The sequence below is a fragment of the Pan paniscus genome, chromosome 15 (genome assembly GCF_029289425.2).
Source record: "Pan paniscus chromosome 15, NHGRI_mPanPan1-v2.0_pri, whole genome shotgun sequence".
Taxonomy (NCBI): Eukaryota; Metazoa; Chordata; class Mammalia; order Primates; family Hominidae; genus Pan; species Pan paniscus.
In genome coordinates this window covers 25,489,526-25,501,776 of record NC_073264.2, presented here as the reverse complement: position 1 = coordinate 25,501,776, position 12,251 = coordinate 25,489,526, and the positions used below count along the sequence as shown (strand labels likewise).

The 12,251-nt window shown below is 53.6% G+C and overlaps 3 protein-coding genes across 9 annotated transcripts; 2 read left to right on the top strand and 1 right to left on the bottom strand.

Annotated features, from left to right (window-relative positions):
- Positions 1-187: 187 nt before the first annotated feature.
- PSME2 (proteasome activator subunit 2) lies at positions 188-4,042 on the top strand. Its single transcript, XM_003809074.5, has 11 exons — positions 188-871; positions 1,166-1,198; positions 1,634-1,696; positions 1,941-2,027; positions 2,133-2,163; positions 2,251-2,348; positions 2,939-3,007; positions 3,148-3,215; positions 3,378-3,432; positions 3,736-3,822; positions 3,918-4,042. Exons 1-11 carry the CDS (start codon positions 824-826, stop codon positions 3,996-3,998), a joined length of 720 nt encoding a protein of 239 aa, XP_003809122.1. The 5' UTR covers positions 188-823; the 3' UTR covers positions 3,999-4,042.
- A 1,728-nt stretch (positions 4,043-5,770) lies between these two features.
- EMC9 (ER membrane protein complex subunit 9) lies at positions 5,771-8,448 on the top strand. 6 transcript variants are annotated; one of them, XM_003809082.7, is made up of 6 exons: positions 5,776-5,968; positions 6,090-6,299; positions 6,441-6,517; positions 7,799-7,868; positions 7,959-8,053; positions 8,217-8,448. In XM_003809082.7, the coding sequence occupies exons 2-6, from the start codon at positions 6,102-6,104 to the stop codon at positions 8,401-8,403; spliced, it is 627 nt and encodes a 208-aa protein (XP_003809130.1). In that variant the 5' UTR covers positions 5,776-5,968; positions 6,090-6,101; the 3' UTR covers positions 8,404-8,448. The 6 variants fall into 6 exon arrangements, with proteins under 6 accessions (XP_008959475.1, XP_024781187.1, XP_024781188.1 ...); XM_008961227.6 differs by having other exon boundaries at positions 5,771-6,299; XM_024925419.4 differs by lacking the exon at positions 6,090-6,299 and having other exon boundaries at positions 5,775-6,058; positions 7,624-7,868.
- A 2-nt stretch (positions 8,449-8,450) lies between these two features.
- Positions 8,451-11,283, bottom strand: PSME1 (proteasome activator subunit 1). Of its 2 annotated transcripts, XM_034937325.3 has the most exons (11): positions 11,111-11,283; positions 10,395-10,427; positions 10,208-10,270; positions 9,982-10,092; positions 9,848-9,893; positions 9,616-9,713; positions 9,296-9,364; positions 9,150-9,217; positions 9,014-9,068; positions 8,853-8,939; positions 8,451-8,677 (listed from the first exon to the last, which is right to left on the bottom strand). In XM_034937325.3, exons 1-11 carry the CDS (start codon positions 11,147-11,149, stop codon positions 8,597-8,599), a joined length of 750 nt encoding a protein of 249 aa, XP_034793216.1. In that variant the 5' UTR covers positions 11,150-11,283; the 3' UTR covers positions 8,451-8,596. The 2 variants fall into 2 exon arrangements, with proteins under 2 accessions (XP_034793216.1, XP_034793215.1); XM_034937324.3 differs by having other exon boundaries at positions 8,451-8,939.
- Between the last annotated feature and the right edge of the window lie 968 nt (positions 11,284-12,251).

Here is a 12,251-nt window from a genome sequence, read left to right as displayed (position 1 = left end):
GGCCAAGAGGGAGGGCCAGGTCCCAACCAATGAGAAGGCAAATGGCTCCTGGCTCCTCCCTCAGAGCGCCCCAGCATCTTCCCTCAGTCAAGCGCTCTTCCCCGCCTTCCCCCAATCTGGTTCCACCCCTTCCGGATAGTCGCAGGCGCGGGGTTATCCTATTCAGCTCAAAACCTTTCTTTTTCTAGCTGGACCAGTCCGGTACGCTCCGGGCCTCACCGAGGAAGTCCCACCCTGCAGGGGAACCGACTCTGGCCGGCCCTAACCCCTCTCGAGCGAGTCCCGCCCCATCTCCGGTCTGTCCTGAAGGCAGAGGGAAGACCCTCACCCAACCCCTGCCCGCTCCCTTCTAAGAGCTGCTAGTCCTTCTCCACCCCAGGCGCTCCCTCTGGCTGCCCCTCCCACTCGCTCTGATCTCTCTCCGTCCGCTACTTGCGGTCGAGCCTTCTTGGGGGAGCCCCGCCACTGAATACCCCCTTTGCCATACTCCCACCTCTCTTACCCTGGACTTCCAGTTGGCCCTAGCTATAAGCCCCGCCCCTCTCCGAGGGACAGCCCCCGCTCCAGTCTCCGCGGTCCCACTTACCCTAGCCCCTCCCTCGGGCAGCCCCTGGGCTGTGACCCAGCCAGCACCGCCTCTCCTAGTGGCAACTGGCTGGGAATGGCTGAGGGGCTACCTACTGCTTGCGGCCTGCCAGGGGGAGGAGGGGGGGCGGAAAGAAGAAAGGGGGCGGGGTTGAGGGGGGCGGGCCTGGACCTGGGGAGTGAAAGCGAAAGCCCGGGCGACTAGCCGGGAGACCAGAGATCTAGCGACTGAAGCAGCATGGCCAAGCCGTGTGGGGTGCGCCTGAGCGGGGAAGCCCGCAAACAGGTAATGGGGAATCGGAGGCCAGGAAGGGGTCATAGAACCCTCTTGGGTGGAGGCCAAGCTGGGTGGTTCAGGGGACCAAAGCAGTGCCAGAGAACTCCCCCAATCTCGCTAGTGCCTTCACTTCTCGGGGATTCCCAGATTCCTGCCTTCTGACTGCAGTGAGCAGGAGCTTCCAGGGAAAACTAGGTTGTGGTGAGAAAGGCCTGAGCCACAGTTCGAGGGCACCCTGTTGTGGGTGGAAGCTTTTGACAACCCAGACCCTTAACTAACATCCGGGTACTGCTCTCTGTGTAGGTGGAGGTCTTCAGGCAGAATCTTTTCCAGGAGGTAAGTCTCTGGATTTGAGCGATTTGACCCAGAATCTTGGACCAATACTTGAGGATAACAGCCTCTCAGAATGACCCCCCCAAGTCACCCTAGACTTAACCCTACTTCCCTTACCAAGCCTTCACCCAAAGTAACCCCGGAATTATTGATAGCTACCTTTAATCTGACCTTTCTTATGACTCTCCCGACTTCTGGCACTTCTCCCGTCTTTTGATGTGGAGGAAAAAAACCATGGCTTCCAAAGCAGGAATATCACAGTCCTAACCTTGGTTCTGCCACTTACCAGCTTGGGCAAGTCCTTTCATTTTCAGGTCTTCAGTTTCCTCATTTGCAAGTCTTGGACCCAGTGATTTCCAAAGGCCCTTCCAGTTCCATTTGTCAGACATCTCATTGAGCATATTCTGTGATTCCCCTCCCTTGCAATGTAACCCACAGGCTGAGGAATTCCTCTACAGATTCTTGCCACAGAAAATCATATACCTGAATCAGCTCTTGCAAGTGAGTAGTGTGGGCCCCTTCTGCCCCATCCTATGTCCTCTATCCCCTTTGCCCACCCTCTCTAGCTAACAACTGGATTCAGCATGCAGAGAATAGTTTCAAATAGTGGATTAGGAACATTAGGATGGCATGAGGCATGAGCCTAGGTTGGGAGGCAGAGTGCAAGTGGGATGTATGGAGGGAAGGCTGTGACCTAGGATGAAGGGAAGAGGCTGGGCAGCCCTTGACAGTGAGCTCTGTGCAGGAGGACTCCCTCAATGTGGCTGACTTGACTTCCCTCCGGGCCCCACTGGACATCCCCATCCCAGACCCTCCACCCAAGGATGATGAGGTGAGGCACTCAGGGTGCAGGACTTGGACTATAAACCCAATGGAGAAGATAGCCCTTCAACCTCTGTGACTTTTCTAAAGCTACTTTCCCCCCTTTTTGCCTTAGATGGAAACAGATAAGCAGGAGAAGAAAGAAGGTAAGAGAGATAAGAGGTGACTAGGGAAGGGGTGATGGCACACTGACTACTGGATGAGAAAGGGCCTGAATCCCCTCTTTCTCACAGTCCCTAAGTGTGGATTTCTCCCTGGGAATGAGAAAGTCCTGTCCCTGCTTGCCCTGGTTAAGCCAGAAGTCTGGACTCTCAAAGAGAAATGCATTCTGGTAAGCCTGGGAAATGGGGGAAGCAGAAAGAGAAGACACACAAGGTGAGGCCCTGGACTCCTCCGTAGATACAAGTCCTTCATACAGAGACCTAGTCCTGAAAAAGAGAACTTCCTTCTGTGCCTTGGGCTTAGATCCTCTTTGTTCTCCTCGTTCTGTTAGACCTCTTTTATCACAACGGTACCCCCAAAATTAGAGACTGTGCAGTATCCACTCTGTAACCTCAGAACCTACTGCTGTATTGGGTTCATAGTAGAGGTGGTATGATATAGTGAGTGAATTGTTTAAAAAAATTGGACCCTAGAGAGAGACTGCTTAGGTTCAAATCGTGATTCTATCAGTTACCTAGCTGGTAGCCTTAAGTAAGCCACTTAGACATTCTGTGACTCAGTTTTTTCATCTGTTAAATGGGTACAATAAATACATATCTCTGAAGGTTGCTGCGATGATTACATGAAATAAATACATGGCACAGTACCTGGTATGTAATAAGTACCCAATTAAATATAATTTTTTTTTAGGAAGTGACAGTAATAGGAAGAACTCAGTATGTTTGTTGAATGATTCTTACATGATACCTCTTAACATAGGTGATTACATGGATCCAACACCTGATCCCCAAGATTGAAGATGGAAATGATTTTGGGGTAGCAATCCAGGTAAGAAAAGGGTAACTGAAGATACTTAGAGTGGGGAGAGCCTCGGGGGGTGAGCTTGACATGAACCAGGAGGAGGAGGAAGATAGTGTATGAAATGGGGAGGACATGAAGTGTTGTCTTTGCCTCCCGTGTCACCACAGGAGAAGGTGCTGGAGAGGGTGAATGCCGTCAAGACCAAAGTGGAAGCTTTCCAGACAACCATTTCCAAGTGAGGGCAGCTGGAGGACCAGCATTGGGGGCAGTAGGAGCATTTCTTTGGGACCCCCAGAGCTGGGCAGCCCTATCAGGATGATGGGAGACTTTGGGAAGGGTCTGAGGGAGTACATCTCCCGGAACACTCATTCCTGTGGTATTCCCTTGCTTCTGGCAGGTACTTCTCAGAACGTGGGGATGCTGTGGCCAAGGCCTCCAAGGAGACTCATGTAGTGAGTGGATAGTCCACCAGCCTTTTAGCTGGGGGTGGGACGAGGAGGTGTGGAGGAAGAAGTCCTCCTTGTCTTGTTTGTGACTTTCCCAATGTGGAGAATATTAAGCTAAAAGCATTGCCTAGAAAAACTGGTTTGGGCTTCAACAACCTTGACCCTTTTCTCTGCTCAGTCCTTTGGGATCCTATTTCTTGGTGCTAAGAAGGGGTTCATTCTCAAGTTAACCTATTTCCTATAAAAGGAAACCAGACTCATGTCCCAGCCTCCCATGGGACTGACTCAGCTTTGCCTCCCACATTGCAGATGGATTACCGGGCCTTGGTGCATGAGCGAGATGAGGCAGCCTATGGGGAGCTCAGGGCCATGGTGCTGGACCTGAGGGCCTTCTATGTGAGTGTGGAGTAAGGCTTTAGGGGAGGTGGATGAGTGGGGGCAGGCAGGGGATTGGCTAAGAACCTGACTCTTGCACTCTGGCCTTCTCCCAGGCTGAGCTTTATCATATCATCAGCAGCAACCTGGAGAAAATTGTCAACCCAAAGGGTGAAGAAAAGCCATCTATGTACTGAACCCAGGACTAGAAGGAAAATAAATGATCTATATGTTGTGTGGATTCCCTTCTGGCGTGTGTCATTCATTCAAAAAGCATTTATTGAGTGGCACCTATGTCCAGCCTGAAGATGAATGTGGTGGGAAGGGGTGGGTGTCACAAAGACAAAGATGACTTAGATGCCCACTGTAATCTTGACTGTGAGAAAGAGGGGATTCAGGCCCTTTCTCATCCAGTAGTCAATGTGCCACTCCCCTTCCCTAGTCACCTCTTATCTCACTTACCTTCTTTCTTCTCCTGCGTATCTGTTTCCATCTAAGGCAAAAAGGGGGGAAAGTAGCTTTAGAAAAGTCACAGAGGTTGAAGGGCTATCTTCTCCATTGGGTTTATAGTCCAAGTCCTGCACCCTGAGTGCCTAGGGTGGGGATTGTTACATGCCATGGCAGCCATGCAGATAACCTGTATTTTGGAATGTAACAGTATTATTTTCATCCAGAGGTCTCAGGAATTATTGGAAGAGATGGCATTTGCACAGAGCCCTTATGGGAATAATCAGGCTTTGGATAGACAAGGGGAAAGTTCTGTGGTCAACATCAGGAATGAAGAAAGAAAGAATCCTCATCAGTTCAGGAAAAGCCTAGAAGGAGAATAAGGTTTCACTGGGAGAACTATGGAGAACTACGGATGAATGATTGGACTCCCCCCACCCTTTTTTTTTTTTTTTTTGAGATGGAGTCTTGCTCTGTTGCCCAGGCTGGAGTGCAATGGCACGATCTCAGCTTACTGCTACCTCCGTCTCCCGGGTTCAAGCAATTCTCCTGCCTCAGCCTCCCGAGTAGCTGGAATTACAGGCATGTGCCACCACACCTGGTTAATTTTTTTGTATTTTTAGTAGAGACGGGGTTTCGCCATGTTGGCCAGGCTGGTCTCGAACTCCTGACCTCAGGTGATCCACCCACCTCGGCCTCCCAAAGTGCTGGGATTACAAGGCGTGAGCCACCGCGCCAGGCCTGGACTCCTTCTTAAGGGCTAGGAGGGGAAAAAATAATGCTTCCAAGACACTGTGGTGAAGGAAATACATCGCAGGACATTATGGGAAGGATGAATCTGTAAGTTTTTCTTACTGTCCTCCCCCATACCCCCTTCAGCCAATCACTGTCTTTATCTCTGCTTTTCAAGATTCAGCCCTGGGCTGGCGGTAGAGACAAGGGTTCCTTTGCTGTGATCTTGCTGTAAACTCCATGGGATTGTTCTTTAATTCAGGGACTTATCCTGTCATAAAATATGAGATAAGAATGTGCTGCGAAGCACTAGACAGGCTGGAAGCCTGCCCCCATACATATCTCATTAAATCCTTAAAGGAACATGGGCAAAAGATAAACCAAGGGCAAGAAAACCTGCAGTCGCGAAGGCAACACGGCCCATTAGTAAGTGACAGAGCCGATCTAGAGTACAAAGCCACTCGTCCCATAATAGGCGCAAGGCGGTCTGCTTTGCCCGCAGCGCTCCGGGACACCCGGCTACGGACTAGCGCTCCATCCTCGGGGCTCCGCGGAGCCGGTGGTAGTGGGCAACACAGGTAACAGGCAAAGCCAACCACCAACCGAGAGCGGAAGTCGGGGAACCTAGCCAATAAGAGTGCGGGCAATTTTCTGTGCTTCACAATGGTGGGTTCTTTCCAGTCCGCTGGAGACAAAGGCGGGGCAACGTTGGGGCGCGGCCGCTGATTGGACAAATTGAAAGCCTTTAGCCCTATCAAGGAGCACCACGTGGGCGGGACTCCAGGAGCCAGTTCTGCAGGGAGCTGCAGCTTGGTCTGTCTCCCAGGCAGGCGCAGAGTCGCGGCCGCCAGCTAGGGGCGCGGGAAGGCGGGGCTCGGATGCAATCGGGACCTCCTCCTGGGCTGGGCCGGGGGCGGACTCCCGGACCCAGGGCGCCGGGAGCCGGCGGGCTACCTGCGAGTCGAGTTAGCGTTGTCGCCGAACCGAAGTGAGAGGGCACGGGGAAGGGTCAAAGAGCGTGCCGAAGCGCTGGAGGGAGCTTCTCGGACGCGAGCTAGGCACCGACTCGCCTAATCCGGTACTAATCCGGCTTGCTGCTTCCCGTCCAGGCCTCGCTCGCCATGGGGGAGGTGGAGATCTCGGCCCTGGCCTACGTGAAGATGTGCCTGCATGCTGCCCGGTACCCACACGCCGCAGTCAACGGGCTGTTTCTGGCGCCAGCGCCGCGGTCTGGAGAATGCCTGTGCCTCACCGACTGTGTGCCCCTCTTCCACAGCCACCTGGCCCTGTCCGTCATGTTGGAGGTCGCCCTCAACCAGGTGCCTCCGTTGGATGCCCATCCCCCACCGCGAACCCACCCAACACCCCAGCCCAAGTTCATCCCCGGTCCCTTGGCAGCAGTGCGCATCCACAAAGCCAGCGGCACAATTTAATTACTGATGGCCCCTTTCCTACGACAGGTGGATGTGTGGGGAGCACAGGCCGGTCTGGTGGTGGCTGGTTACTACCATGCCAATGCAGCTGTGAACGATCAGAGGTGAGTGGCGTAGCCAGAGGAAGAAGGAAAGGATTATGGCGGGTTGGGGATTGGAGGAATAGAGGGCGAGGATGCGTGGGGCGGTGGGCGGGGCGGGGGCGCACAAGATGAACCAAGGTCGTTCCTTTTATCTTTCCTTCATCAAACGCTTAGGAGCAGGGGCTTTACACCAGGCACTATGCTGGGTACTGGAGTGAGGGAATATAAAGATGAATAGGACAGAGCCCTGCCCTGGAGTGCCGTTGGGGCGGGGAGGACAACTGTGTATCAACAGACTAATTTTTTTTTTTTTTTTTTTTTGAGACGGAGTCTCCCTCTGTCTCCCAGGCTGGAGTGCAGTGGCGCAATCTCGGCTCACTGGAACTTCCACCTCCTAGATTCAAGCGATTCTTCTGCCTCAGCCTCCCGAGTAGCTGGGATCACAGATGAGCGCCACCATGCCCGGCTAATTTTTTTTATTTTTTTAATTTATTATTATTTTTTATTTTTAGTAGAGATGGGGTTTCGCCATGTTGGCCAGGCTGGTCTAGAACTTGACCTCAGGTGATCCACGCGCCTCGGACTCCCAAAGTGCTGGGATTACAGGCGTGAGCCACCACTCTCGGCCAACAGACTGATCTTGCTTTTAACTGAGGTGTCCACCAGGGGCTGAAAGAACAGAGAAATCCCAACCAGCAACTTCAAAAATAAGGCAGTTTCCTTATATATACACATATAGGAAAAGACAATTTTATATATATATATAAATCATATACATGAAGCAATTAGAGGTACTGTTTTGTAATTTGCGTTTTTCCCTCACTTAATAAATACTTGACATCATCCCATTTCCACACCAAGATCTACCTTTCCCTAACAGCTATATAGTCTGAATATGAATGTACTCTAATTTATTTAATACTTTAAACATTGAGGTTGTTTCCAGTGTTTTATTACAGACACTGTCCTATGATTACCGTAAATTCTTTATAAGTAGAATTTCTGGGTCAGCATATGTATAGTATGTATACAGTTTCAATTTGGATGGTTATGCCAAATTACCTTCCAAAAAGACCACCTTTGGTTTCCACTCTCACCAGCAATATCTGAGCACCTGTCTCCCACAGCACTCAAGCATCAAGCAGTCGTGCATCAAGCATCCAGCAGGCCCGATCCCCGCAGGCCACCTACAGGGAAAGGCCACAGCTGCGCCCACACCTATGAGACCTGGGAGGCCCAGCTCAAATGGATGGGTTTTGCCCACAGTTGGCTCCTCACTCCTCTGATCTTCCCTCTACACAGCCCTGGGCCCCTGGCCTTGAAAATTGCTGGGCGAATTGCAGAATTCTTCCCTGATGCAGTACTTATTATGGTGAGGCTTGGGTTTCTGGGTGGGGAGGTGAAAAGCAACTAGGGTGGGGGGACCCTTGAAACTCTCACTTGCCCATCTTTGTCCACTCAGTTGGATAATCAGAAACTGGTGCCTCAGCCTCGTGTGCCCCCGGTCATCGTCCTGGAGAACCAAGGTCTCCGCTGGGTCCCTAAGGATAAGAACTTGTGAGTACCCCACTCCCTCTACCTCTTCTTAGAAGCCCAAGGCTCCTGGGTCTCCTCTGTCCTTGGCCCTGCCCCAAGGGTCTTTCTCTAGACCCAATCTCTGTTAAGTCTGTGTCTGGACCCACTACTTGCTGTTTGACCTCCATGGGGGTTACTATTTCAGAGTGATGTGGAGGGACTGGGAAGAGTCACGGCAGATGGTGGGAGCTCTACTGGAAGATCGGGCCCACCAGCACCTTGTGGACTTTGACTGCCACCTTGATGACATCCGGCAGGACTGGACCAACCAGCGGCTCAACACTCAAATCACCCAGTGGGTTGGTCCCACTAATGGAAATGGAAATGCCTGAGACAGGGCCAGCGGGGCCCGGTTCCAATAAAGAGACTTGGGCTGATGGGCAGTGGTATAACTATATTTATTGTGCCTGAGAGGCAAGGTGAGGGAAAAATCTCAACAGAAGCAAGTTTGGGGAAAATCTGGAGTCCCCAGTAAAAAGCAGGAAGGTCTCTGCTGTACTCATCACAGAATGGGAGAGAGGGCTCTCAATAGATCATTCCCTTTGTTTCTCCCCTGGGCTTCTTGAGCTTCTCGAAGTTCTTCAGGATGATGTCATATAACACAGCCTACAGGGCCAGGGAGTAGAGGTCAGTCAGAGGCCTCCAGTGGCTCTGTGCCCCATTTCTAGCCTTGTGGAGAAGCTGAGCTTTGTCACCCTTAACCCCTAGCCTGCAGGGTCAGGGAGTGGGTGGCCTGGGAAAGCTGCCTCTGCCCACCCCTGCCCTGCCCTCGCCTCCTCACATAAGCATTGCGGATCTCCATGACCATCAGCCGGATGTCCCGGTACTCTGCCTCATCCAGCTCGTGCACCAGCTGCCGATAATCACCCTGTGGGAAGCTCGGGTCAGGCCTGACCTTACATGTGTCCTTCCCCCATGCACCCTGACCTGGGCCTCACCTACCACATGGGGCTGCTTGGCTGCTTTAGTCACTGCATCACCACGCTCAGAGAAATACCTGTGGAAGGAGAAGTGTGTATGGAGTAGAAGAAGGAGGTCTCCCAAAACAAAAACAGTGTGCACATGGGTGGTCACTCACTTAGAGATTTGAGTGTGGAAGCCTTCTAGCTTGGTGTGGAGGCTGGTCATCAGCTCAAACACCTTCTCCTAGGGAAAAAAAGCAAGGGGGAAAGTGGAAGGAAGCATGGACTAGAAAAAAGCAGGGAAGTGGGGCAGTGCTCTCACCTGGACAGCCACTCCAAAATTGTTACCATCCTCAATCCGAGGTATCTGCAGCTGCAACCAGGTGGTGACCTGGGAAGAGGGAATGGCATAATGCCACATCAGCCCTCTACCCAACTCCCAGTTTCATATTCTCCCTTGCTTCCCTCCCCACACTGGGTGGAGGCGTGCCAGGTCTATCCTGAGCCCCAGGGCCTGGACTTCTGGTTTCACTTGCTGTGCCCTCTCTTGCTAAAACCTGGCAAGTGCCAGGCCCTAAATGGCAGGGACCAAGAGGAGAATGGTTTGACTTGAAGCCTGAGAGTTTAAGGGGGAGGGCTTACCAGGTTGAGCTGCTCAATGACATCCTTGATCTCAGGCTTCAAGCGCTGCAGAAGGACCACAATCTTTTCATTGCAGTTCACTGGGCCACAGGGAGGACCTAGAGAGTGAGCAATGGGTCAGTCACATGATTGAGCCTGTGTGAGGGGTGAAGGGGAGACTGGAAAGATATCCGTGGGAGGAGCTCCTGTGAGTGGGACTCAAGTCTCTTCCCACCATTGTGGTTTCAAGTACCTTTGTCTTCATCCTCCCCCTTCTTCTTTTCATCCTTGTCTTCCTTCTGCAGAAAGAGAGGAGCTCATGAGAGTCAGGACTAAGGTTGATTACCCCCATGGTTGGATCCCTTCTCCCAGGTCTTCCCAGCTTGCCTCCTGCTGTTTCTTCCGCTCCTCTTTCTCTTTCTCCTTGACTGGATCAGGCACTGGGATGTCCAATGGGGCCTTCAGATTGCTCAAGTTGGCTTCATTGAGAGCTGGCTCCTGGTGTAGGGTGGGAGGAGGGCTGGAGGTGAGGGAGTTCCTCTCACCTCACTCTCACAGCCCCCAGACTCTTCTCTTGGCCTTTACTCCCTAGCTCCCTGCCCAGCCGCGGTACCTTTAAAAATGCATCCAGCTCAGAAATCTTCTTGGGGAAATAGCTCCCGAGCAGGTTCTCTGTCTGTGTGTGAGGTGGGGGTGGAGGAGGATGGGAGTCAATATCAAATGCCCGTCCTAGGTAGTGAGGCAGGGTTGAGCAGTAGGAGTTGGGCAGGGGTGAGGCCATGCTGAGGGGCATGTCTTACCTTGGTACAGAGGTCTTCACGAAACACATCCACCTGTGGGGCACACGCATCCCTTCAGAAACTTGGCTTTAAGGCCAGTTCATTTGAGGACAGTTCCCTTAGGGTTATGTAGGGCCTGACCTGGGGAAGGGTGGAGGGGATCCCTCTAAGGCCAGACCTGAAGAAAGCGAGATGGATGCCTGTAGGGTGGGTTGGGGTGGTGGAGGAGGTGGATCTCTGCAGACCTGGATCTACGGAAAGTGGAGTGGGTATCCCTGGGGCTGGATATGGGGGATGAGAACATTCCTGGCAGTGAAGGGCCAGTGTTCACGTGAGGACAGATCTCTGGGGTCGCCTGGCAGGTGTGAGGAGGGGTGCTGAGAGCCCTCTGCAAGTAGGACAGGGATGGGGTGGGCCCCGGGACCCTCCCTGAGGGAAAGGCCAGAAGGTAGCTGGGGCAGTCCCGCACCCAGTCTGTGTGTGGCCCCGGCCCCAGGCCAGCGGAGTTCCCCTCCACGCCAGCTCTCCGCTTCACCTCACCCCGCAGAACCACGGCCGCCTCGCCTCTCCCCGCAGGCAGCAGTCGCCGCCCTCCCCGGGGCGCAGGTGCTCCGGGCGCGCCAGCTCGGCCGACTGCCCCCGACTCGCGTGGGAGCCTGGGGGGCGGGTCGGGGATGCCCCCGGCCGCTCCAGCCACGCCTCCCCAGTGGGCCATTTCTAGACCCCGCGGCGCTCACCTTGGCTTGGGCCTCGGGCTGGACCCTGAGCATGGCCATGACCGGGACGGGGGGCCTAGCGCCGCACAAGGAGCGGAGTGGGCACCGCGAAGGGAAAGCGAAAGCGGTAGGGCGCTCGCACCCAGCTCGGCCTTCCTGGGTAGTGGGGCGGGGAGGGCTGGAGGAGGCGGGGTCGGATGGAGGAGGCGGGGTCAGCCCTGCCATGGAAGGGGCGGTGCCGCAGAGGAGGGGCGGGTGAGGCTCCCCCTAGCGCGCACAGGCGCTCTTCACCCACCCTCCCCGCGCCGCCTCGCGAGGGCCAGCTTCCAGGCTCCTCACCTCCGCTGGCCCGGTCCCCGCCTCCCGCCTCCCGCCACCTGCCGCCCGCCGCCTGAGGACGGCGGGTCCGGGTCCTCCCATCGCCAAGCCCAAGCCAGTCTCTCCGCGCCCCGGCCCCACCTGCTCTCTTCTTCCCCTGCTCCGCCTGGGACAGATAAGCTTTACTTAGGGCTCTTCCGTCTTTCCCTAGAGATGGAATAAGACCTGGCCTGTCTTTCCTAGCCTTGCTAGCGTGGGCCTCTGGCTCTGCCGACATCCTCCGCACCTGTAGCAACACCGGCACCAGAGCTGGCAGCATCCTTATCCAAGCCCGGACCAACTCTCTCCTGGACCACGGCTGCAGGTGCCATTCTATAACCCACTCTCACGGAGCAGCGGGTTCATGCCTCTCTCTCTCTGGTTTAAAACCCTTTCTCAGCTGCCTGTTGACCTTTGAATGAAATCCAAAAGGCTGTCGCACCTGTCTCCCCTGTAAGTCCACTTTCTACTGCTTGCCCCTTCATTCATTACACTTGCAAATATTTGGGCTATTTGTTTCTCAGATGTGTCATGTTCATTTCTGCCTCAGGGCCTTTGCCCTTGCTAATAATCCCTTTGCCTAAAACACCCTTACCCTGGGTGTTGTCATTCGGTTCTCAGTTTAGATGTCACCTCTTCAGAGAGAACTATTTTCATCATCCTCTATAAGGAACCTCCCTCCAAATCTATTACAAATCATCCTGTTTTAGTACATTCATAGCATTTATCTCTCTGATATTAGCCAGGTGGTTTTTTTTTTTTTTCAGGATAATTTACTGATTTAAACCAGGTTTTGGCAAACGTG

Excerpts from the sequence above, each read along its gene's own strand:
- PSME2 (XM_003809074.5), top strand. The coding sequence starts at position 824 with ATGGCCAAGCCGTGTGGGGTGCGCCTGAGCGGGGAAGCCCGCAAACAG. Across the intron at positions 872-1,165 it reads GCGGGGAAGCCCGCAAACAG|GTGGAGGTCTTCAGGCAGAA; the intron begins GTAATGGGGAAT and ends CTCTCTGTGTAG. Across the intron at positions 3,216-3,377 it reads TTCCAGACAACCATTTCCAA|GTACTTCTCAGAACGTGGGG; the intron begins GTGAGGGCAGCT and ends TGCTTCTGGCAG.
- EMC9 (XM_008961227.6), top strand. The coding sequence starts at position 6,102 with ATGGGGGAGGTGGAGATCTCGGCCCTGGCCTACGTGAAGATGTGCCTG. Across the intron at positions 6,300-6,440 it reads TGGAGGTCGCCCTCAACCAG|GTGGATGTGTGGGGAGCACA; the intron begins GTGCCTCCGTTG and ends TTCCTACGACAG. Across the intron at positions 7,869-7,958 it reads CTGATGCAGTACTTATTATG|TTGGATAATCAGAAACTGGT; the intron begins GTGAGGCTTGGG and ends TTGTCCACTCAG.
- PSME1 (XM_034937324.3), bottom strand. The coding sequence starts at position 11,149 with ATGGCCATGCTCAGGGTCCAGCCCGAGGCCCAAGCCAAG. Across the intron at positions 9,714-9,847 it reads GGGGGAGGATGAAGACAAAG|GTCCTCCCTGTGGCCCAGTG; the intron begins GTACTTGAAACC and ends CTCACTCTCTAG. Across the intron at positions 9,218-9,295 it reads ATTTTGGAGTGGCTGTCCAG|GAGAAGGTGTTTGAGCTGAT; the intron begins GTGAGAGCACTG and ends TTTTTTCCCTAG.